General features: G+C 36.4%; 1 protein-coding gene across 8 annotated transcripts in view; it reads left to right on the top strand.

Annotated features, from left to right (window-relative positions):
- The window catches only part of CFAP69 (cilia and flagella associated protein 69), a 73,227-nt gene that overhangs the window by 26,616 nt on the left and 22,957 nt on the right, over positions 1-23,654 (top strand). For all 8 annotated transcript variants that reach the window (XR_012469949.1, XR_012469945.1, XR_012469946.1 and 5 more), the window contains 9 exons: positions 1,698-1,821; positions 4,435-4,483; positions 4,612-4,733; positions 6,984-7,200; positions 10,623-10,787; positions 14,781-14,893; positions 15,754-15,872; positions 17,642-17,723; positions 20,458-20,650. Coding sequence is in view for 3 of the 8 variants with exons in the window: in XM_074192849.1 (XP_074048950.1) it covers positions 1,698-1,821; positions 4,435-4,483; positions 4,612-4,733; positions 6,984-7,200; positions 10,623-10,787; positions 14,781-14,893; positions 15,754-15,872; positions 17,642-17,723; positions 20,458-20,650 (1,184 nt within the window). In the remaining 5 variants the exon portion in view is untranslated. The remainder of the gene's footprint in view (positions 1-1,697; positions 1,822-4,434; positions 4,484-4,611; positions 4,734-6,983; positions 7,201-10,622; positions 10,788-14,780; positions 14,894-15,753; positions 15,873-17,641; positions 17,724-20,457; positions 20,651-23,654) is intronic.

The following is a 23,654-nucleotide window of genomic DNA, read 5'->3' as shown; positions in this document are numbered from 1 at the left end:
CTCACAGAGTCTCTTCCTAGCCTGATCAGAGGAGCTCACTCTACCTGTCACCCATGGATGTCTTTCCATCTTCCTTTTTATATTAAAAATCTTTACTGTACAACAATGTGAATATTTATTAAACATTCATTTAAATAGTTAGCCCAATAAGTTACCCCAATAATAGAACTGCTTAATCTTGATAACTTGATAGTTTTTGTTACATTTAATTTAATTTTATTATCCTTCTGGCCTAATTAGAATTCTTATTGGAATATTTAGACTTTGAAAAATAATCTCACATACAATCCCTGAAAAATCCTCTTGAGGATCCCTCCCAGACCTACATTAGACAGTTGATCTCATCAAAACTAGGCATTTCAGTCCTTGTTTCCCTGTTAGAACTTTGAAGAGCGAGACCTGTGAAGTTTGCTCCAAAATCTTCAGCCAAACCTGCCCAGCTCCAAGCTTTGATTTAATAAGATAGAGATTTGGGGGGCAGCTAGGTGGCACAGTGGATAGAGCACTGGCCCTGGAGTCAGGAGTACCTGAGTTTAAATATAGCCTCAAACACTTAATAATTACCTAGCTGTGTGGCCTTGGGCAAGCCACTTTAACCCCATTGCCTTGCAAAAAAAAAATCTTAAAAAAAAAAAAAGATAGAGATTTGGAACTGGGCAGGACTTTAAACAAAAACAAGTTGCCTGGTATACCCAGGCTTAATAGACTTGCAGGAGGTCCTTCAGAGGCTGGATTTTGACCCAGATCTTTCTTTCAAGGCCAGTTCTCCATCCATGCTACTCTCTGTAATTAGACTTTTGAATTGAAAATATACTATTTAAATTGTTACTAAGGTGATATTTCGAAATTAATATTTTATCTTCCCTAGTTATTTGTAAATACATTTAACATTAATTTTAACTAATTTTCCCCAATTACATGTAAAAACAATTTTAATATTCATTTTAGCAATATTTTATTTTTCCCCAATTATTAAAAAGAAATTCAAATTCCAAATCCTATACTTCCTGAAAGGGTAATCATGTTCAATCAAGTAAAACACATTATCATATTGGTAATGATGATGGTGATGGTGATGGTGATAATGTTTGTCCTTTATTCTCAAAGAAGACCACAACATCAGGGAGGTAAAGCCATGACAAGCACATGAATTAGATTTGAATAACTGTGCTAAGTCACCAGCCTCACTTTCTCCTCCAGAACCACCTGGGTCCAGTGGCCAGGTATGAATCAGGACAACTGGAGATGGCCCTGGATATGAGGCAGTCAGTGTTAAGTGACTTGCCCAAGGTCACACAGCTAGAAGGTGTCCATTGTCTAAGGTCAAATTTAAACTCAGGTCCTCCTGACTCCAGGGTTGATGTTCTGTCCACTGGACCACCTAGCCTTGTTATAAAAGATGACGCAGACTCAAAGGAGAAAAAACAAAAAATACATCAAGTGAAAAATAGTATGCTCTGATATGCATTTAGACTTCAATCAGTTCTTTTTCTGAATGTGTATAGCATTTTTCATCATGAGTCCTTCAGAATTGTCTTGGATCTTTGTTTTGCTGAAAATAGCTGTCATTCACAGTTGATCTTTGCATAGTATTGCTATTACTGTTACAGTGTTCTGGTTCTGCTCATTTCATTTTGAAACAGTTCGTATAAGTTAAAGTGATTTGTAGATTATAAAAAATACATTTCCCCCCTTAGGGCTTTGAAAGAAGTATTTAAGAATCTGTTTACTAAAGGTTATCGACATTATGATCGCCAGCTCAGGAATGACATCTTAGTAATCACCACAATTATAGCTCAAAACCCTGGAGCACCAATGATTGTAAGTATTAATGAATCTAATGCCCTTTGTTTTGCTTCCATAGAATATACAGTAGACTTATCAGTATGCCAAAATCCACTTCTTTGTCTTCCATAAATTGTATTATGAAATAATCTTTGTGAGATTCACAATGTTTAGCAGTTATATACTAGAACATTATATTACTAGAACTGGCAGCATTAACACATATAAATGCACATGTAGGTGTATATATATCCATATATATATATATATGGATATAAACATACAAAAACACACCCATGCTTTCTAGCCTCACTTTGCTCTGTTGTTTCCTCCTCTCCTGAATATCTCCCCCCCCATTAAGTTCTATTGAACCTTCAAAGTATCCTTCTTCCCAGACAGCTTGTAATAGAGAGCACTGATCTCCTTAAGGAATCCACCTAGCACTTTATTTCACCCCACTTTATCAATCAGCACATGCTCAGGGTAATGTGGCATTTTAATTGGATTATGGTGGCACTCTTTAGACTAAGTCTAAGTCTAGCAAGGACTGTCCCTTACTCTTCTTCATTTTTTCTTTTGATGTGGCAATTGAGGTGAAGAGTTTTGCCCAGGGTCACACACCTAGTAAGATCTGAAGCCATATTTGGACTCCCCTGACTGTAGGACTGGGGCTCTGTCTACTCATCTTCATATTTCTTATAGCCCTGGGAGCAGTTTCTTCTATATGAAATTGTAATCATTCAGTACATCATTGTTGAATTAAATTTAATCATTATTTGAAAAAGAGAATCTAATAACTAGCATTTTCATAGGACTTTTAAGGTCTGCAAAATATTTTACATATATTCTTATTGGATGTGGAACTTAGAACACCCCTTTGAAGAGGTCGTGCCATTACCACCCTCACTGAGGAAATGGAGACTGCTAAGAGTCATGAAATCAGGACTGGATCTGAGACAAGATTGGAACTGAAGTTTTTCTGACTACAAGTCTCCCATTCCATCCACTACCATACCAGCTACCTCAGGTTCACACTTCCAGATAGCATATTGAGAACCAGAAGAAGCCAATGGTTATGTAATCCATGTTACTTTAATAGGATGGTCCTACAGTTGCTGGATGGGCCCATTGGACAGAGCACTGGACTTGAAATCACCAAGACTTATCTTTGTGAGTTTAAATCCTGCTCTGTGACCTTGAACAAACCATTTGACCCTGTTTGACCTTGGTTTCCTCCTCTTTAAAATGAGCCTAAAGGGCAGCTAGGTGGCGTAGTGTATAAAGCACCAGCCCTGGAGTCAGGAGTACCTGGGTTCAAATCCCATCTCAGACACTTAATAATTACCTAGCTGTGTGGCCTTGGGCAAGCCACTTAACCCCGTTTGCCTTGCAAAAAAAAAAAAACCTAAAATGGGCCTGAGAAGGAAATGGCAAACCACTCCAGTATCTTTACCAAGACAAAATGGGGTCGTAAAGAGTCAGATACAACTGAAATGACTCAAAAACAATATTCTATGTAAACTTTTTGGGGGGGGTTGTTGTTTTTTTGTTTGTTTTGGGGGGGGGTTGCAAGGCAAAAAGTGGCTTGCCCAAAGGCCACACAGTTAGGTAATTATTAAGTGTCTGAGACGGGATTTGAACCCAGGTACTCCTGACTTCAGGGCCAGTGCTTTATCCACTATGCCACCTAGCCACCCCTATATAAATTTTTTTTTTTTACTTTGGAAGCCCCAAGCCAATTTAGGAAGCTTCCATCCCCAACTTGGAGGTCAGGGGCTATTCGTTTTTATCTTTGTATCTTGCCCACACACTTAGTAGGCATTTAATAAATATTTGTTGACTGATTGATTGGGAGTTTTAAATAGGGCCTGGGTGGTTTCCATAGGTATAAGAGATAAGAAAAGTTAATGTTATTACTTAGAACTATAGCTTCCTAAAGTGATTAGCACTCCATAGACTTAAAGAGTCTCCAGCATGAGTGTGGACTGGTTCTGGCTTTATGATGCTTTCACAGTCCTCATTTAAATTAGAGGGAGAGAACTCACAAAGTGCTCCCAGAAAAAGTTAGACAAGTGTATGTTACCCTGGGACTAAAGTTCTGTTTCTTATTTTCTTACATTCTTCAAGTGTTTGCACATTAAATAAACAATTTCTGGGACTTTCTTATTTAAGAATTTGGTACTAGAGAAACACCAGTAATGGGAATAGTTCTTTCAGTGGCAAAAAATAACTAGCAAAAATAGAACCAACTTGAAGCTAAGCTGCTTTTCTTCTTTCTTGTTACCCCTTAGTGATATAGGTATGGATAAAGTAGAAGGTAGGTCAGTACCTCTCTAAGTCAAACATATTTTGGATAAGCAATACATTTTTAAAAATAGATCTGAAAATACTCATATCCTAAAATAGCCTAGAAAAAGTCTGGAAAGTAAAAAATGAGATTTTGAAAATGGCCAAAAACCAGTTTAAAAAAAATCACAAGCATATTTGACCACTTACCTTTCATTTCCTGCTTACAAATGAATAAATTATAAGTACATTTAAGAGAATACATACAAGAAACTGGTACATCCATAGCCAGGGGTATTAGTTCCCAGGTTTTTCAAGTTCATATTATGATTTAATATTCTATATGTTTTATCGATTTGTTAGGAAAGTGGATTTACCCGAGATTTGATACTGTTTGCAACATTTAATGAAGGTAAGACCTTGAATTATTTTCAATTTTTACTGTATTCTCAGTGCTTTGTATCTGTGCCTAGTTCTATAACCTGATTGTGATGCTTTTGATAGGATTTAGTTGTAATATTGTTATAATTTTGTTTTCAGTTAAAAGTCAAGATCCTTTGGTAAAAGGACTTAAACTTTCTAATAGCTATGAAGATTTTGAGTTGAAGAAATTGCTGTTTAATGTCATTGTGGTTTTGTGTAGAGATTTACCAACTGTACAGGTAAGAGTAAGTAAGCAAATAAGTAAAATATACCTGAAAATTGTTGAACTTCCTTTGAGTCTCAAACTCTAAACTTTGTCCCATTCATAGTAGGTGCTTCTTGATGGATTGCCACTTTACCTTAGCAGGTAGAAAAATAACTGATGTAAATAACCTGCTTTTTAAAATTTTTCTCAGTCTAACTGCTAATAAGAAATGTTAGGGAGCAAGACTGGGGAGTTCATAAATAATTCTATGTTTCATTTAGATGAGTAGTTGATACAACTTCCTTATCAGCTGGAAGAGAAGAAGGCGTGGTCATAGCCATGACCACTGTTTGGAAAGCTTTCATGAACTGGCTACTTTCTGGTCCAACAAATTTATTATTATGACTTCTTTATTCTTTTTTACTGTCCTAAAGGCTCCTCTTTCAAGGTTTATGAGAATCTCAGGCATGAGCAGTCTGTGTTTACCCTACAGAGGTTCATAATGACTTCATTATCTGATAGCTTCCATCAAACAACCTCATGGCTTTCATATTTTCCACAATGAAAAATCCATCTCATTTGCTTCCTATGAATTACCCATGGTTTTCAAGTGAAAATCTCTACATTTTTCTTCAAACCTTGGACAATGTTTTCTATTTTGTTTTAGATAATATTCCTACCTGCAGACTAACAATCATTTGGCGAGACAGCAACTTTCTCCCACATATTTTCAAGTCTGGATTTGAAAATACTAAGTTAAAAAAATTTATGAAACTTTAATACAAATTTCATTATGGTATCTAAACATATGTGAACAGTGATATATACTCCACCACAAAAGTACCCTCCAATACCCATCACATCTTTTACATAACTAATGCAGTCAATAGTAGTGAAATACAATATATTGGGCGGCTAGGTGGCATAGTGGATAAAGCACCGGCCCTGGGGTCAGGAGTACCTGGGTTCGAATCCCATCTCAGATGCTTAATAATTACTTAGCTGTGTGGCCTTGGGCAAGCCACTTAACCCCAATTGCCTTGCAAAAAAACTAAAAAAAAATACAATATATTAAAACAAATTTTATCTAACCTGTAAAGCAAAATTTCTTCACTATATGTGAAGTATAACAAATAAGCAACCAGAAATTTCTAGGACAGTCTAACTTTTGAAGCAGGGGAAAGGATACTTTTAAGAAGACTTCGCAAGACTTTTTTTATCAGACCATTTGTCCCAATTTTGATTAAGGAAATAGGATTGGGGCGGCTAGGTGGCATAGTGGATTAAGCACTGGCCTTGGAGTCAGGAGTACCTGGGTTCAAATCCGGTCTCAGACACTTAATAATTACCTAGCTGTGTGGCCTTGAGGAAGCCACTTAACCCCATTTGCCTTGCAAAAACCTAAAAAAAAATAGGATTATAGATGATGCAAATTTGTATTATATAGGTATTATCATATAGAATAATGATATTTTTAGCAAATACATCAAAATTTACATCTTCAAATGAACATCTTCAAAATAGTCTTTGTGGGAGAAAATATAAATAGGTCAGCAGCTCCAACTATTGCTTGAAATGGTTTTAGAGTTCCTTTTTGGAATTCTCTTCACAGCCTGCATAATATTAAATATTCTAAGAAAGGGTAGATATTTATCTCCTGAAGGTAGATTTTAATTTCTAGAGAAGCTAAAAGACATTCAGAGCAAAATCTGTTATGTTCATGATCAAACTTTGCTATCAGAAATTAAGCATAACTATAAAGTATTGAGACTGGGTTTCTTGGAACAGAAACTGTCTCTGAAGACAGTGGCATTAAAATGATTATAACTATTCTGATCTATTTCTCTTAAACATCACATTACTATGTAGTAAGTAACACTTGAAAGAGTTCAAGGATTTTCCTAATACCTAATACACCTTCAGAGAAGTTTTCATTTTTAACATGTTAGATATTCATTTTGATGAATTTTGATTCTATTTCCTGGAATGGCTTCTTCCTTTTTATTTGTTATTAAGGACAAACAAAATGTATGTGGACATCATAGACTGCACCAAAATCTCTTGGAGGTTTATTGATTATATACTATTTCCATTTTAGGATAAACTAAGAGGCTCATAGTCAATTTGGTTTGTGTATCTGTACCAGGAGGCTTTTGAAAGCAGTCTGCTCAAAAACAAAAAACAAAACAGAAAAAAGACTAGTGGGAAAAAGGAAAGAAAAAAGTTAATCTTTCTACAAGGATAATGCCTTTAAACTTACAGGTACCTTGCTTTTTTATTGTAGATATTGATTGAAGGTAAAACAGTAGAAGCTTTATTTACCTATGTTAAAAAAACTGAAAGACACAAAGTGATTGAATGGTCTGCCGCTCAGCATGAAGAATTACAGCTCCACGCAATTGCCACCTTAGCATCTGTGGCCCCTTTGCTGATAGATGATTACCTGGCTTGTAAAGGGAATGCTCAGATTCTGATGTTTTTAGAATGGTGTGTGAATGAAGGTGAGTGACTTTGTAAAGCTTAGCATGGCTTGATGTTCAAAGTAGGCCTGAACTTTCTCCTGTGGGAGATAGAAAACATAAAATGAATGCATTGTTGACTATGGATCAAATCATCTTGGGAAGTGGGGGGGGGGGGGTAGTTTTCAGCACTCCAACATAGGCTTCCCATCTTAATAATGGAGAACCTGAGGTCCAGAGAGAGATGAAGTCAGTTTGTCTATGTCACACAACTAGCCAGTGACCCAGCTACAACTAACTAGAATCCTGGGCCCTTAATTGGCAAATCAGTGCTTTCCCCACACTACCACACTATCTCTTTAATGGGTAAACAATAAGTTTATTTTCATTTTTATCCATCTTTTTAAAAATTTTTTAAATGATTCAGAACTCAAAGACTGATAAATATCTACGTCATAATTACAGGTGATACAAGTGAATTAATAACATTTCAATCATTTTAAAATATTAAACTTATCATCTAATTATCTTATCCTATCCTTATCCAAAAACAATACTAAGTACTGCCTATTGACTTAAATTTTTGGCAATGATAATCTCATTTGTAAAAACGAATTGACCTAAAGAAAATGTTAGTACAAGTCTAGAATACATATAAATGTCTTTGGTTCATCAGGCTATAAATATAGAACATTAAGTCATTATCTAGAATTGTGGAAGAGAGCAGTCATGACATAGGAAAAAAGTAACAATAGAGCAGGTTTAATGCCCTGATCAGGGGTGAAACTAGTAACTGATAAGGGAAAATAACTTAGAACAGAAATGAGAACATTACATAGAGATGTAGAAATATTGAAGCATAAAATAAGGAAAATAAACTTGACATTTTAACCTGAAGAAGCTTTGATTTCTCTTTCTGGAAAAAAATTGGAATAAAATTTAATTTTTAAATGATTTTAATTTTAATTTCCTTAAGTATTTCCAATTATGTGTAAAAAACATTTTTAACAATCATTTTTTAAATTTTGACTTCCATCTTTTCTCTTTTCCTCCTGTACCTATTCACTTTGAGAAGGAAAGCAATCAGATAACAATTATACATGTGAATTATACATTTGCAATATATTTCCACAATAGCCATGCTACAAAAGAAAACACAAACAAAATAAAATGATAAAAAATTTAAACATATACTTCAAGGTACATTCATAGTTCATTAGTTTTCTCTTAGCAGATGAATACCATTTTTGATGAGTACTTCAGATTTGTCTTAGGTCACTGTCATGATCAGGGTGGATTAGTCTCCAACAGTTGATATCATTACAATATTGCTGTTCCTGTTTACACTGTTCTCCTGGTTCTGCTCCCTTCACTTTGTTTGAGTTCCTACAATCTCACCAAGCACTTCTGCAACCATCCTGCTCATCATTTTTAGTAGCACAATAGAATTCCTTCCCAATCACATACCACAACTTGTTCCTCCAAATGAAGAGCATCTCCTGAATTTCTAGTTCTTTGCCACCACTAAAAGAGCCACTGGAAACACTTTGTACAAGTAGGTCCTTTCATCTCCTCTTTGCTATCTTTGAGATACAGACCAAGCTGTAGCATTGCTGGGTCAAAGGGGGAAGCACAGTTTGATAGATCTTGGTCAATTCCAAATTGTTCTCAAGAATGTTTGGACCCACTCACGGCTCTACCAACAGGGATTCATGCCCCAATTTTTCCACATTCCCTCCAGCATTTATCATTTTCCTTTTCTGTCATGTTAGCCAGTATGAAAGGTATGAAATGTGAAGTGATATCTCAGTGCTGTTTTAATTTGTGCTAATCAGTAGTGATTTAGAACATTTTTTCATGTGACTCTGGATAGCTCTTGATTTCTTCTTCTAAAAACTGCCTGTTCATATCCTTTGGTTATCATTTTGCTCTAATTTTCATAAATTTGGGTCAGTTCCCTATATATCTCTTTTATTTCCTGTAATCACCTCTGTCTTTTCTTTCATCATACTCATTAATATCAGGCATGGTATAAAACAGGAGAGAGATGTGTGACCCCCAAATGTTTGCCACTGTTGGGGTGATCTCTCATGTGGCATGGCCATGGAACAAAGCTGCCCCTACCTAGAGGTTTCATCCAACATTATGCTGACCTTGTCAAGTACTGCAGCAACCCCCAGTGGGATCTATGACTACTCCAGAAAACTTGGCATAATATATGAAGAATATATATATATCTTGGGGGGGGGGGGGGAGAGAAAATGTCATGGGAGAAATGGGAAGCAGATTTTAATTCAATGTAAGGATAAACTTTCCAACAATTAGAACTATCTATAAAAGGAATGGGGCTGTTTCAAAAAATGTGTGTTAAGTCATTTTTTTCAGCTGTGATTGAGTCTCTGTGACCCCATTTGGGGTTTTTCTGGCAGAGATTTGGGAGTGGTTTGTGCTATTTCCTTCTCCTGCTCATTTTAGAAATGAGAAAACTGAGGTATACAGGGGTATTGCCCAGGGTCACATAACAAGCAAGGGTCTAAGGCCAGATTTGGACTTCAGAAGATGAGTTTTCCAACTCTGTGCCCAGTGCAACATCACTGCACCACCTAACTGCTCCTTGTTTCAAAAAGTAGTGAATTTCTTATCCCTGGCAGTGACCAGGCATTAGCCACTGGCAGGGTTGTTGTGAAAATAATGACTAAAAGGAATTCCTATGCAGGTAAGAGGTCATGTCAGGAAGCAAGGTTAAGCTGATGACTCCAAAGTCTTTTGAAGCTCTTCAGGTTCTTAGACTTGAAAACTTTCCTCCACTCAAGGCTTAGCTTGATTCTTCCAATTGATGTGGAGGATGGGGACCTTGATTCTCAGGTGGTGATTTTAGTGAAACACGTGTCCTCTTGGATACAGCAGACCAGAGAGGCTGTAAGTTGAGACCCCATATCCAGGGCCCTGCCTAAAGAAGCTAATGCCTTTCTTTCTACCAGAAGGAAAAGATGCAAGTAGAAGAAATGTAGAATCTGGAATCAATTCTTAGGTTCTGCCATTGACTATCTATCTCGGGCAAATCACTCAATCCTTTTAGGCCTCGGTTTCCTTTTTTGTAAAATGGAGGGGAGTAATGAACTAATATCTTGTAGCACTAAATCTTTGATTCTGCAGTTAAGGAGTTGTCTTCTGCTTGGAGGAGACAGATCACAAGGGTGGAAATTGAAAACAGATCACAGCCATAGATCACAGCACAGCCACATGTCCATGTATAGGATGGTGGTCATATTCTGCCAGACTGAATAATTAAATTTCATTCAGCTTACATGGACTTTTCAATCTGTAAATCTCTGGCATTATTAAATTCTTTATGCTTAAACGACTGGTTTTTAGTTTTTAACACACAGTTCCATTCCAGTGATAGTTTTTCAGAGAATGCATGCTATATAGCAAAATAAAATTGTTTTTCTGTGTCTTCCTAGAGACCTTCTTTAGTCAAGGTAACAGTTTCCATGGCACAGGTGGCCGTGGCAACAAATTTGCTCAGATGCGATACACTGCAAGGCTTTTGAGAGCTATGGCATCCCTTGGTAACGATACTATAAACCAAGATCTTTGTAGTCATGGAGCAGTTAAACAACTGATAGGTAAAGTATATAACATGATATGCTAATAATGAAAATTATTTTTTTTACTGTAACATATGTATACATACACATTTTTTTCATACACACACATATGTATATATCCATCTGGTATTTTTGCTTTGATAGCTAGAAAACTTACATAATTTTTTATGTATTTCGTTCTCTTTAGGAAAAGTGGATAATACTGTACTAAGTTACTAATAACTGTACTAAGTTATAGAAGCTAATAACTATTAGTCTTTAAATTATTTTAAGTCAGAAGATATTTGTGTATATGTGTATAAATTTAGGTTCATTTATCTCAGTTGCAGGTTGATATTTTTAGTGTCTACTATGGTTAAGGCATTTTTCTAATAATATGACCACAACTTTTATAACTATTCTATTTTTTTTTACTTATTGAGAAAATGTATATTTTCTTGAACCAAATGGCATCACAGAAAACTGTTAGATGGATCTAGAATGGGTTTTAACTAGACCCAAGAATGACAATTAATAGATTAATGTCAGTATGGGTCAAAGTCTCTATATTAGAGTGTCCCCCTGGATTCCTTATTTAACCTAATATGTCTTCTGTTTTAGACCTCATGTTTTATTCCTGTAACAAGATCATTCCATTGATTTTGATGAAGAAAGGCAGCATGCCCTAGAAGTTGAAAGAGCTAGTTTCAGAAATAACTGTTCAGCTCCTATCTTGGACACAGACTGTCTGAGGGACCCTTCATTCTAGGCCAGGCCCAAACTCATCAGCCCTGTGATTCATCCTCTAAGGCTAAAATATACTTTTGGATTATAAAATGAAAAAAAAAAGTCCTTTTCTATCAATGATCATACATAAGAACAACACAGCTTTGGAGGTTAAAAAGGATATAAAAAGGGGTAGCTAGGTGGCACAGTGGATAGAGCACCAGCCCTGGAGTCAGGAGTACCTGAGTTCAAATCCAGCCTCAAACACTTAATAATTACCTAGCTGTGTGGCCTTTAGGCAAGCCACTTAACCCCACTGCTTTGCAAAAACCTTAAAAAAATAAAAAGGATATAAATTATTATTCAGATCCATCTTCCAGCAGGTCAGAACTTCCAATACTCTTCTCGCCAGGCAATAATGTCTGCTCAGGTATAACTTCTGACATCATAACTCCCCAGTGACTGCTCTGGACCTCTTATATGTGTAATTCAGGTGGCAGAGAAGTCAAACCATCCCCTGCCTTAAAAGACCAAACCAGGTCACCTGCAGCTAGAGCCACCAACCAATATATGTTGTGCTAGGCAGAGCCACCCAAGGAGCAGCCCAAGGGTGCAAAAGGGAAAGGAGTAAGAGGTAGCCTGGTGTAGGGGAGTCAACCTGACCCTTCTCAACACCTCACTGCATGGTCAAGGCTGGCCACCCCTCTTCATCTCGTCCTGCCCACTGCCCCACCAGACAGACACAGCTCTTGCTACACTCTAGGCCAGGCATGGCATTCCTCAGAGCTCCCAGGACCCTGAGTAAGCTGAGTAAGGGGATAGTCAGAGATTGGGTGAGAGGGGTGGCTGAAGCTATTGTAGAGAGAACTTTTAACTGGAAGAGACATAGATAGGCTCTATAGCTTTCTAGCTCCCAAAGTAGCAGCTCTGATCCAAAGTGTTTGGAAGGGACTACTCTGCCTTGAGAGTTCTTTACTAGTATTCTCTAGTTATAGAATTCATAGATCTTGTCTAAAACAAATGTAGAAACTCCCATTAGCTTTTTATTCAAGTCATTTGAGTCAAAATATGGAACAATAACTGTAGCACATTTTGATTAACTGCCTTAGACAGGGGCATAAATGGAATTGCATATCAGAGTTTTGGATGACACAAAGTTGGAACACATAGCCAGATAAATCCACAAGTATCACCACACTATAACTGAGTTAAAGCAAAAAGTACCACACAATGATTTTTTTATAAAAAACAAAGACCAGGCGACAGAGTCACAAGATCAAAGATTTAAAGCCAGAGGGACCTTGGGTGTTATTTAGTTCCAACCTCTTCAATTCATAAATGAGGAAATGGAAGCAAGAAAAGAATTGTCCAAATTTTCACAGATAATATAAATAATGGAGCTAAGATTTATTTGTTTTTTGGAGTTTGGTTGGGTTTTTTATTGGGGTTTTTTTTTTTTTGGTTTTTGCAAGGTAAGTGGGGTTAAGTGACTTGCCCACAGTCACATAGCTAATAAATATCAAATATCTGAGTTCAAACTTGAACTCAGGTCCTCCTGAGTCCAGGGCCCCATGCTTTTTCCACTTGCCACCTAGCTGCTGCCTGGAGCTAAGACTTGAACCTTAGTCCTCTTAGACCTAACCAGAATTCTTTCTTGTGATACTTTAAACATTCAAGAGATATAGTTTCTGGGTTATTAATAATTTTGTTAATACTGTTATCATATTGCCAGTAAAAATGGGTCAGTGAGGGGTGGCTAGGTGGCGTAGTGGATAAAGCACTGGCCTTGGAGTCAGGAGTACCTGGGTTCAAATCCTGTCTCAGACACTTAATAATTACCTAGCTGTGTGGCCTTGGGCAAGCCACTTAACCCCATTTGCCTTGCAAAAAATCCTAAAAAAAAAAAAATGGGTCAGTGACATTCTCAAATGCCAAAGATAGATATCATTGCATTGGATTCACAGTTTACTATGCCCTTGAAAGAGTGGGTGTTACTCAGTGGCAATCAACTCTGATTAGTTAATGAAAAAGAATGAATGTTACAATGAGAAGTAGACTTATTCTAATAAGAGACTGAGGGAATGTAACTGGGATCTGGTCTTTTACTACCAAATCATACCCAACCTTAGGGAAATCTAGATTCTCCACCCAAGCCAAGTTTCAACTTAGATTAAATTCCTTTATAGGCATGGGTGGAGTAGCTATACCTAGATGGAAGCCAGTGTTAAGCCTATCTGGTTTCATCACTCTGTCCTTCAAAGACTGAGCCTTGAAATGAGAACTTTAGAAAAGGAGGGAAAACTCTGGATCTCCCCAAATCATTGGTTATTAATAATCATTCCTTTCATTCTTCTATCTCACATTCCCTCACAATTCAGTTGGTGAGGAACTCATTTAATAAGTGCCAGCCTCCCCAAATGCTCATTTTTTTAAACTTAGAGGTCAAAAAAACCTTGACCAAGTCAGACTATTTAAAATACCATTTTCAGTTCTGTGGAGCACAACATATTGCTGACAAGCTAGAGCCAGGGTTTTTCTAACTCAGTCACCATCTGTTTATTAAGCTACTGGAAATGTTTAACCTGGAAAAGATAAGGCTTGGGAAGCACTTGGACATCTGTATTCACTTGTGTGAGAGGACAGAGTCCGGGATGGGGGGACAAAAGCTGCCAGCTTGGATTTGATAAAAGAGTTTTCCAACACTTAGGCGTATCCAAAAGTAGGATAGGATGACTTAGAAGGGCAATGTCTTCCTCATTATGTGACTGAGTTTCAGTATTTAAAGGAACAAAAAGTATCATGCTCAAACTGGTGTTTACTGAATAATATACAAAACTATATGGACGTATTTCCTATAAGATGGTTATGAGGTGACAGGTTCTCTTCCACCTCATCACTACCCACTCACTCACTGCATCCCTGACTTTCTCTAACCAGAGAAATTACTCACTGAAGTCTGAAGTACCTTTCATTTATATAATTTGGTGGGCAAATCACTTGGACCCTGAGTAAGCTGAGTAAGAGGATAGTCAGAGATTGGGTGAGAGGGGTGGCTGAAGCTATTTTAGAGAAAATTTTTCACTGGAAGAGACATAGGTTCTACAGCTTTCTAGCTCCCAAAGTAGTAGCTCTGTTCCAGAGAGTTTGGAAGGGATTTGTTTGGTCATTTTTGTCCTTTAGCTTGGGTAGCATCCTAGGAAAAACTTCAGTCTCAGGAAATGTCTTAATCAAGTAATGATCTTGTTAATTCTTTGTTAATTCAAGCAACATCTCAAAGCTTCAACCCTTTAAATTTTATGCTCCCAGGAATCTTAAAAATTGCAGTCAACCAACTTAAGGAAGAGGCCATTGTTTTGGAAATTAAGTCAGATATATTACTTACCTTGTCTGGTATTTGTGAAAATCATAATGAAAGAAAGGTATGTATTCCCCTGAATTAATAAGTTATATGGTCTATGTCTACAATAACTCTTAATTATCTAAAATAATAGAGAACAGTATTAATTTGCTCACTCTCACTGAGAGGAGTGAATCCCAAAGCCTGGTAGAATCAAAGCAGCTAAAAACTCAGGCAACAAAAATCAATTGAAAACAATAGTAGAGGGGCAGCTAGGTGGCATAGAGGATAAAGCACCAGCCTTGGAGTCAGGAGTACCTAGGTTCAAATCCGGCCTCAGACACTTAATAATTACCTAGCTGTGTGGCCTTGGGTAAGCCACTTAACTCCATCTGCCTTGCAAAAAACCTAAAAAAAAAAAAAAAACAATAGTAGAGACATTGGAAGCAAGAAAGAGTAGAAAATGACAAGTTGCAAAGTGAATGGTATGGGGAGAGGTAACTCTGTGGCAAGCAGATAATCCATGCTACAGAAAATTCCTGTATCAATGATCTTAGATTGTTTCTGTCATCATATGGGTATTTAACAGTTATTTTAAAAACTCCCAAGATTGTAGAATTTTAATCTTAGAAGGCAAAGGAATAGTCTTAAAACCTTTTGTCTATAATGGGAAAAAGAAGGGAAAGATACAGGGGCAAAAAAGAATTAAATGTTTCATTCCAGAAACATTATCATGTAACTTAGTTCCATCTCTTGAAGATATTCATTTGAAAGAACTAGGCATAATATCTATGACTTAATAGGTACAAATAAAAAAATCAACATTAAAAATCTGTTATTTTTCAATGTTTTATTGAGTATAGAAAAACGTGATGAGGAAAAATAATGAACAAAATAAATGTTAATTTTTAGAAGTAATATTAAAATATTTTTTATAAATAGGAGATGTTTGGAACTGAAGGAGTGGATATAATTCTTCAGCTAATGAAAGTAGACCCTAAAAAGTTTCAGAGTGGATTAGGTCATAACCGACTTCTTTTTAGTACATTGGACTGCTTGTGGTAAGTATTTTTCAGCAACTATGGTTTGTAACCATGACTTTGTCCTGTAAAATAATGGAAGTGGAAATGAACAATTCTTCAGCATTTCAACCATGCCAAAAAGATGACTCTACCAATTTTTTTTTAAAAAATCCCTAAGAACTAAGACCTTCTTCCTAATGCCTTTGGTAAAATAATTTAGTCTCTCTCAATCTTAATTTCAGAAAATTCTTTCCATATCCACCCTAACTTCCCCCTTATATAATTTCAGAAAAAACAAAACTATTTGCCATGACTCTCACTTCATGTATTCAATCTCTGTTTAGTTCATTATCAATCTTTCTTCATAAATGCTATTTCTCAACATTTTTTTTTTTGCAAGGCAATGGGTTTAAGTGGCTTGCCCAAGGCCGCACAGCTAGGTAATTATTAAGTGTCTGAGGCCGGATTTGAACTCAGGTACTCCTGACTCCAGGGCCGGTGCCCTATCCACTGCACCACCTAGCCACCCCTATTTCTCAACATTTAATGATATTTTGGGGCTTAAACAACTTCATTCATTGCTTTTCTAAATAGTAATTTGCTAGATGAGGAAAAAATTATTTAAGACTTAATTCTTCAGAAGAGTAAAATGCACATGAGCTACACAATGATAAACTCTACATGTCAAGTTAATTCTCATCACATCCTTTCAAATAAACTGTATATAGTATTGTGTAAATCTAGTGAACTCACACTTGAATTCCTTGAGAATGAATTCTTGTTCCTCTTGATTTTGTCTCTCCTCCAGTGCCTATCATAGTACTTCTTACAGAATTGTGCTTCCTAAGGTTGCCATACGGTATTGGTGAAATGAGTCTCTTTGTAAGATTACTAAGAAGATTTAGAGTAGAGTACAAACCACCTCTTTGTGACTTATGCAGTCTTCTCATCTTATGTCTTATGTCCTGTTAATACAGAATGCATAGATTGTACCATCCTCTCTTGGGGGTAAAGGTTGGCTTGACTGACAATGGTGGGGGAGGTTTCTTTTGTGTCAATTCATTGAGTCCCTAGTACAAGTCCCACACAGTATCAAGACTAACTACTTAGCCCAGAGATTCACTCTAAAATGTAACTCTCTTAAAACCTTTTGAAATAAGAACGATCATTTTTTTTAAACTAATAAGTCGGGTAGCCAGGTGGTGCAGTGGATAGGGCACCGGCCCTGGAGTCAGGAGTCCCTGAGTTCAAATCTGGCCTCGGACTCTTTTTTTTGTTTTGTTTTTTAGGTTTTTGCAAGGCAAATGGGGTTAAGTGGCTTGCCCAAGGCCACACAGCTAGGTAATTATTAAGTGTCTGAGACTGGATTTGAACCCAGGTACTCCTGACTCCAAGGCCGGTGCTTTATCCACTATGCCACCTAACCGTCCCTGGCCTCAGACTCTTAGTAATTACCTAGCTGTGTGGCCTTGGGCAAGCTACTTTAACCCCATTTGCCTTGCAAAAAAAAAAAAAAAACTTCTAAGTCCATAATTACTGTTCTTCTACCACAAGTTATGACAGTGAGCCTGGGTTCATCCCTTATGTGCCTGCATTCCATGAGATGAACATATCTCCAGATGGTCAACATTGATATATTTTTTTAAAAGATAACTTTTTTTATTTCTTAAATACATTAAAATCATACTTTACATCACCTACATCCAAATTTTATTTTTCTATCCCAAGAATATCAACTCTTTGGCCTAAGGGCATGACCTATCTTTTGGAATGCCTATTAAATGAATAATGTGTCCGTGTCTTCATAGGTGCTGTATTTTGGGGTGTTATTCCTTAGAAGACTACTTTCTTGAAAAAGATGGTATTTTTCTTCTTTTGGATCTGCTAGCTGTAAGTATTGCCACAATATTGTAACATTTCTGTAGTTCTTGGTTTGTATCAAACACTGTGTGAAGATCATACCATTGATCTCACTGGATCCACACACCAGCCCTGGAGGTCAGTGTTATTAGTATCCCCATTCTTCAGATGAGGATACTGAGGCACAGAGAGGGAAGATGACTTGCCCAGCATCCCACATAGTGTTTGAGATCAAACTTGAACTCTTGGACCTTCCTGACTGCAGGCCTGGCACTCTCTCCATTATACCTCCAAACTATTAGAAATACAGAAGTGCGTCAGACATTCTCAAAAAGTATATAGCTCATGGTTTGGGGTTTTTTTTCCCAAAGTATGAAATTTTGAAGGGCTAACTTTGTCCATGGGGAAAAAAATTGCTTTAGAACTATTTGCATTTTGTATAAATATCAAGTCCCATAATTCAGTGAGCCTTTGTTAGAAAGTGAATAGAAGGAATAGGAAAAGGCACCCATATTACAGAGAACTGAGCTTTAGCCTTTGCAGAGAACTCAAAGATACACTTGGACCTGAGAGTAATTTCCTATCAACTTGGAGCTGTTCTTTTTCCGGCCCGTGATCAAGATGAATTGGGAATCTAAAATCAACTTCCCTCTATGCTTTCTACCACCTTTGGAATTTCATGAAACCCAAATTCCTTTCTTCCATGCCAATAGCAAGTTTGATTGAAGAGTTGTTTAAAAAGATGAATAGAGATTTGAGGGGCATATGATGTTAATTTTGAATAAATTTAAAAATTGGCCAAGTTATATCCATTTTTCTTCTATTGAGAGACTAGTATTCAGGATATTATTATTAATAATTTTCAGAGAGTATCAATATTTTTATTATTTGACTAAAAGGAACAATTTCTTTAAGAATATTTTTTGAGGGTTGGCTAGGTGGTGCAGTGGATAGAGCACCGACCCTGGAGTCAGGAGTACCTGAGTTCAAATCCAGCCTCAGACACTTAATAATTACCTAGCTGTGTGACCTTGGGCAAGCCATTTAACCCCATTGCCTTGCAAAAACTAAAAAAAAAAAAAATTTTGAATGGGAAAAAAAAGGTCTCTGAGATTTTCTCACTCTGAATTGTATCCCAAGAACTGCCATATTTGCCATCCTTGACTTTACTTTCAGAATATATAAAAACTGAATTTATCCAGGGGAAAGAAAATAAGCCTTCTTAAACTGTATAAAGGGAAGTAGAATTGAAACTAATATGTGGGGGTTAGGAGAAAATCTTGAGAAAGTATTTAAAATGAGGTTAGTGAATAAGAAATGCTGACTAGAAAACCTTTAACAAGAGGGGATATCTGTGTTGAGTCATAGAAATGGATAAGAGAGGAGGCGGCTAGGTGGCATAGTGGATAAAGCACCGGCCTTGGAGTTAGGAGTACCTGGGTTCAAATCTGGTCTCAGACAATTAATAATTACCTAGATGTGTGGCCTTGGGCAAGCCACTTAATCCCATTTGCCTTGCAAAAACCTAAAAAAAAAAAAAAAGAAATGGATGAGAGAACATAAACCAACTATTAAGAACCTGCTGGGATGATCATGGGACTCAGTTTTATCAGTCTGATCAAGTAATTCTAGATATAGATTTATTCCAACCAAAATCACAAGAGAATCCATTTTAAACTATATTGGCAATTTATTAAGTTGTAGTAAGTATATATGTATATGTTTGTTTACATATATGAGATACATGTGTGTGTGTGTGTGTGTGTGTGTGTGTGTGTGTGTGTGTGTAAATAACTAGAGCACTGGCCTTGGAGTCAGGAGGACAGGAGTTCAAATCCAGTCTCAGAAACTTGTTAGTTGTGCGAGCTTGGGCAAGTCACTTAACCCTGACTGCCTCACATCCAGGGCCTTCTCCAGTTGACCCGATTCATATCTAGTCACTGGACCCAGATGACTGGAGGAGAAAATGAGACTGGTGACTTAGCACAGCACCTCCCTCAAGTCCAGTTCATGTGCAAGTCATGGCATCACCTCTCTGATGTCATGGTCTTCTTCAAGAATGAAGGACAAACATCATCATCATCATATATACTTCAGAGGCAATTGAATTGTCCTATTGGTTAGTCATCTCTTCTTAGCCAGAAAATCTCCTTGGAAACTAAATTAATAGTCTAAAGAACAGAGTTTTTATAGATAGATATTTTCCAGTAGCAGTGAAAGTAACTAATTTTTGCTCCTATGACATTTATCATAGGAGTTAGAAGTAGAAGGATCCTTGGAGATCACTTAATGTAACCCTTTTTAATTTAGAAATGAGAAAACCCTAGAAGGTTAAATGGCCCAAAACCCCACAAGACTATCCCAAAGTTTCATTAAAATTATAATTTTTTCTCTCCAATTTTTACATGTTCAGAGATATTTCCCATTGCATTGTATACATGATTTCTATCCTTTTAAATAGGAGATTATCCCCAATATTATTTAGCGGTTTGTTTTTTTTTTGGTTTTTCCCAGGCAGTGGGGTTCAGTGACTTGCCCAAAGGTCACACAGCTAGGTAATTATTAAGTATCTGAGGTCAGATTTGAACTCAGATACTCCTGACTCCAAGGTTGGTATTTACTATGCCATCTAGCCACCCTTCCCCAATATTACTTAATTGGATTCTTCTATCTTTAAGGAAATCATTTAGAAAAAAAAAACATACAGAGACATTTCACTTTGAATTTCTTACAACTTTTTCCTTCTCTTCTTTTCTTGATAAAGTTAAACCAAAAAAACTTCTGTAATCTAATTCTTGGAATAATGGTTGAATTCTGTGACAATCCTAAAACTTCTGTTCATGTCAATACTTGGAGAGGGAAGAAAGACCAAACAGCTGCCAGTCTCTTAATTAAGTTATGGAGAGAAGAAGAAAAAGAATTAGGAGTAAAACGTGATGAAGATGGGAAGATAATTGGTAAACTTATGTATATTTTTAATATTTATATTTTATTTTTCCCCAATTACATGTTAAAACAAATTTTTAACATTTTTTTTAAAGTTTTGAGTTTCACATTTTATCCCTCCCTTCTTGATCTTCCTTCCCCCTGAGATGGTAAAGTAATCATATTCATATATATATATATTATACATGTACAATTATTTAAAATATTTCCATATTAGTCATTTTATATAAAAAGTCTCAAAAAAATAAAAAGCATGGAAGAAAGAAAGTTCTTTCTATATAGGTGAATAGTCCTTTGGGATTGTCTCAGATTATGGTGTTGGTGAGAATAGCTAAATTATTCACAGTTCATCCTACAGTATTGCTGTTACTGTATCCAATGTGCTCCTGGTTCTATTTGCTTCACTTTGCATCAATTCAAGTAAGTCTTAACAGGTTTCTCTGAAATCATCCTTCTTGTCATTTTTTAAGGTACAAATAATATTTCTTTACAGTCATATACCACAACTTCTTTAGCCATTCCCCAGTTGATGGACATCCCTTCAATTTCCAATTTCTTGCCGCCATAAAAAGAGCTGCTATAAATATTTTTATATAAGTGGGTCCTTTTCCTTTTTTTATGAATTTTTTGGAATCCAGACCAAGTAGTGCTATCACTGGATCAAAGAGTATGCACAGTTTTATAGTCCTTTGGGCATAGTTCCAAATTATTCTCCAAAACGATTGGATCAGTTCACAACTCAGTACATTAGTGTCCCATTTTTCCCATTTCCCTTCTAAAATACATCATTTTCCTTTTTTTGTTGTTCATATTTGCAGTTCTAACTTCCAGGTGTGTTGTGGTGCCTCAAAGTTGTTTTTAGTCTTTGTTTCTCTAATCAGTAATGATTTAGAGCATTTTTTTCATAAGACTCTAGATAGCTTTGGTTTTTTTACATCTGAAAACTACCTTGTCATATCCTTTGACCCTTTATAAATTGGGGAATGACTTGTTAAATATAAGCAAATTAATAGCAGCAAATTAATTAAAAGAAAAATAAACAAAATATACTTTTTTGGGAAAGAGCTCTTTCACAAAGTATTAGAAATGTGTAAAGGAGCTTCATTCTTGATAAGGATTAGTTGAAAATATAGTAAATCTTTCTGCCAAAGTGTTGGCAGAAACCCCCAGTCGTAGGTGAGTCTCTTGTATAGGTATTTGTCAAGTTCCCTCCCCAAAACAAGATTCTCCCTCCCTTGGCCAGGGTGTTAATTAAAGGAGAGTGTTCATTCTCTCATTCAAAGAGAAGTTTTAGAAATGGGAAGGATCTGAAATGAAATAAGTCCAACAGCCCCCTTGCTCAGATCTGTACTTCAGTTTTAAAGTCTGTAAGTTCTCTTTCCAATATCCCTGTGGATAAGGAATATAACTATCTTCACCCTCTCTGGATGAAGAACGCAAGAGTCGCAGTGCTCCACTAGTTAGTTTCAGCAGCAAATGCAGCCCTGGTATTCTGACTCTGAAATTCAGTATATTTTCCTCTATATTGCCTGGTTGAATGAAAAGTCATTTTTCTTCTGAGTGTCCCCTTTAAATAACCCCTGGTGAATGTGGAAATGGATCTCCCAGAATCCCCTTTGTTCTAGCTGTCATCTGCTCAAGATTTGTACCAGGGCCCACTGGGTTCAGAGGAACCCAGCCCCAGGGTTTTTAGCTCAGTCTCCCATGTTCCCACTTGTGAGAGCTCAGGAAAAAGCTCATTCCTTTCTGAGTTTTCTAACTCTTAAGAGAAGATAAAATGAACCTTTCATATAGCTTTTCAAAGTAGAAAAGGTAGATCAATAAAAGTCTGAAAAAGGTCTTTGTGTCATCCTATAAAACTTTTCAAAAGAATTCAGTTTTTGTACATAAATATTTTTAGGGACACCTCACTTTATCAAATAAATATATTCTTAAAAGTTTGCATAAATTAATTTTTGTAAATTGAATCAGGTTTTCCTATTGACTTAGATTATTGTTTCAGATATTTAGCATCACTTTAAACTGATTTTTTTTCATTTGTTGTTGAATCTGAATATATTGACTTCAGATGTTTCTGTTCCTTTTCTCCTCCTGAAAATTGCTCCAAGACTTTTTTTTTAGGTTTTTGCAAGGCAAATGGGGTTAAGTGGCTTGCCCAAGGCCACACAGCTAGGTCATTATTAAGTGTCTGAGATGGGATTTGAACTCAGGTACTCCTGATTCCAGGGCCGGTGCTTTATCCACTGTACCACCTAGCCGCCCCTGAGACTTTAACTTCTGTGCCATGTAATTAATGATAAATAAGTCAATATAGGGGCAGCTAGGTGGCGTAGTGGATAAAGCACCGGCCCTGGAATCAGGAGTACCTGAGTTCAAATCCCATCTCAGACACTTAATAATGACCTAGCTGTGTGGCCTTGGGCAAGCCACTTAACCCCATTTGCCTTGCAAAAATCTAAAAAAAATAAAATAAAAAAATAAGTCAATATACCAGTTCATTAGAAGCTGAATTCTGTAAGAAATCTTTTGGAATAAGAATCTTTTCACAAAAACCTCTTACTTGATTTGTTTTATAAATTTAATAAATGAATTTATATTATAGTCTAGTATATAATAATTCAAACTCTAGTAAAACTCCAGTAAAACTAGAACTAAAGTCTTGACTCAACAGATAACAAAGTGCTTTGCGTATGATTAGCACTAAACAAATGTTGAATGTAATTAAATAAGAATGATTTATATTTTATAAGTGAATCAGTATTTTTAAAGTAACAGAATACCTTAAAACAATTTTTTTCTCTGTAGCTTACTATTCTCTCTGAAGCAATGCTTCTGTATTTAATTTATGCATGTAAAGGTTTGAATCATACACTCTTAGGATTCTACTCTTCCTCAGAAGTCATCTTGGGGGGCAGCTAGGTGGCACAATGGATAGAGCACCGGCCCTGGAATCAGGAGGACCTGAGTTCAAATGTGCCCTCCAGCACTTAATAATTACTTAGCTGTGTGATCTTG

This window comes from Macrotis lagotis, chromosome 7 (assembly GCF_037893015.1).
Source record: "Macrotis lagotis isolate mMagLag1 chromosome 7, bilby.v1.9.chrom.fasta, whole genome shotgun sequence".
Lineage (NCBI taxonomy): Eukaryota > Metazoa > Chordata > Mammalia > Peramelemorphia > Peramelidae > Macrotis > Macrotis lagotis.
The sequence above is the reverse complement of the archived record's forward strand: the minus strand, read 5'-3'. Positions and strand labels throughout refer to the sequence as shown.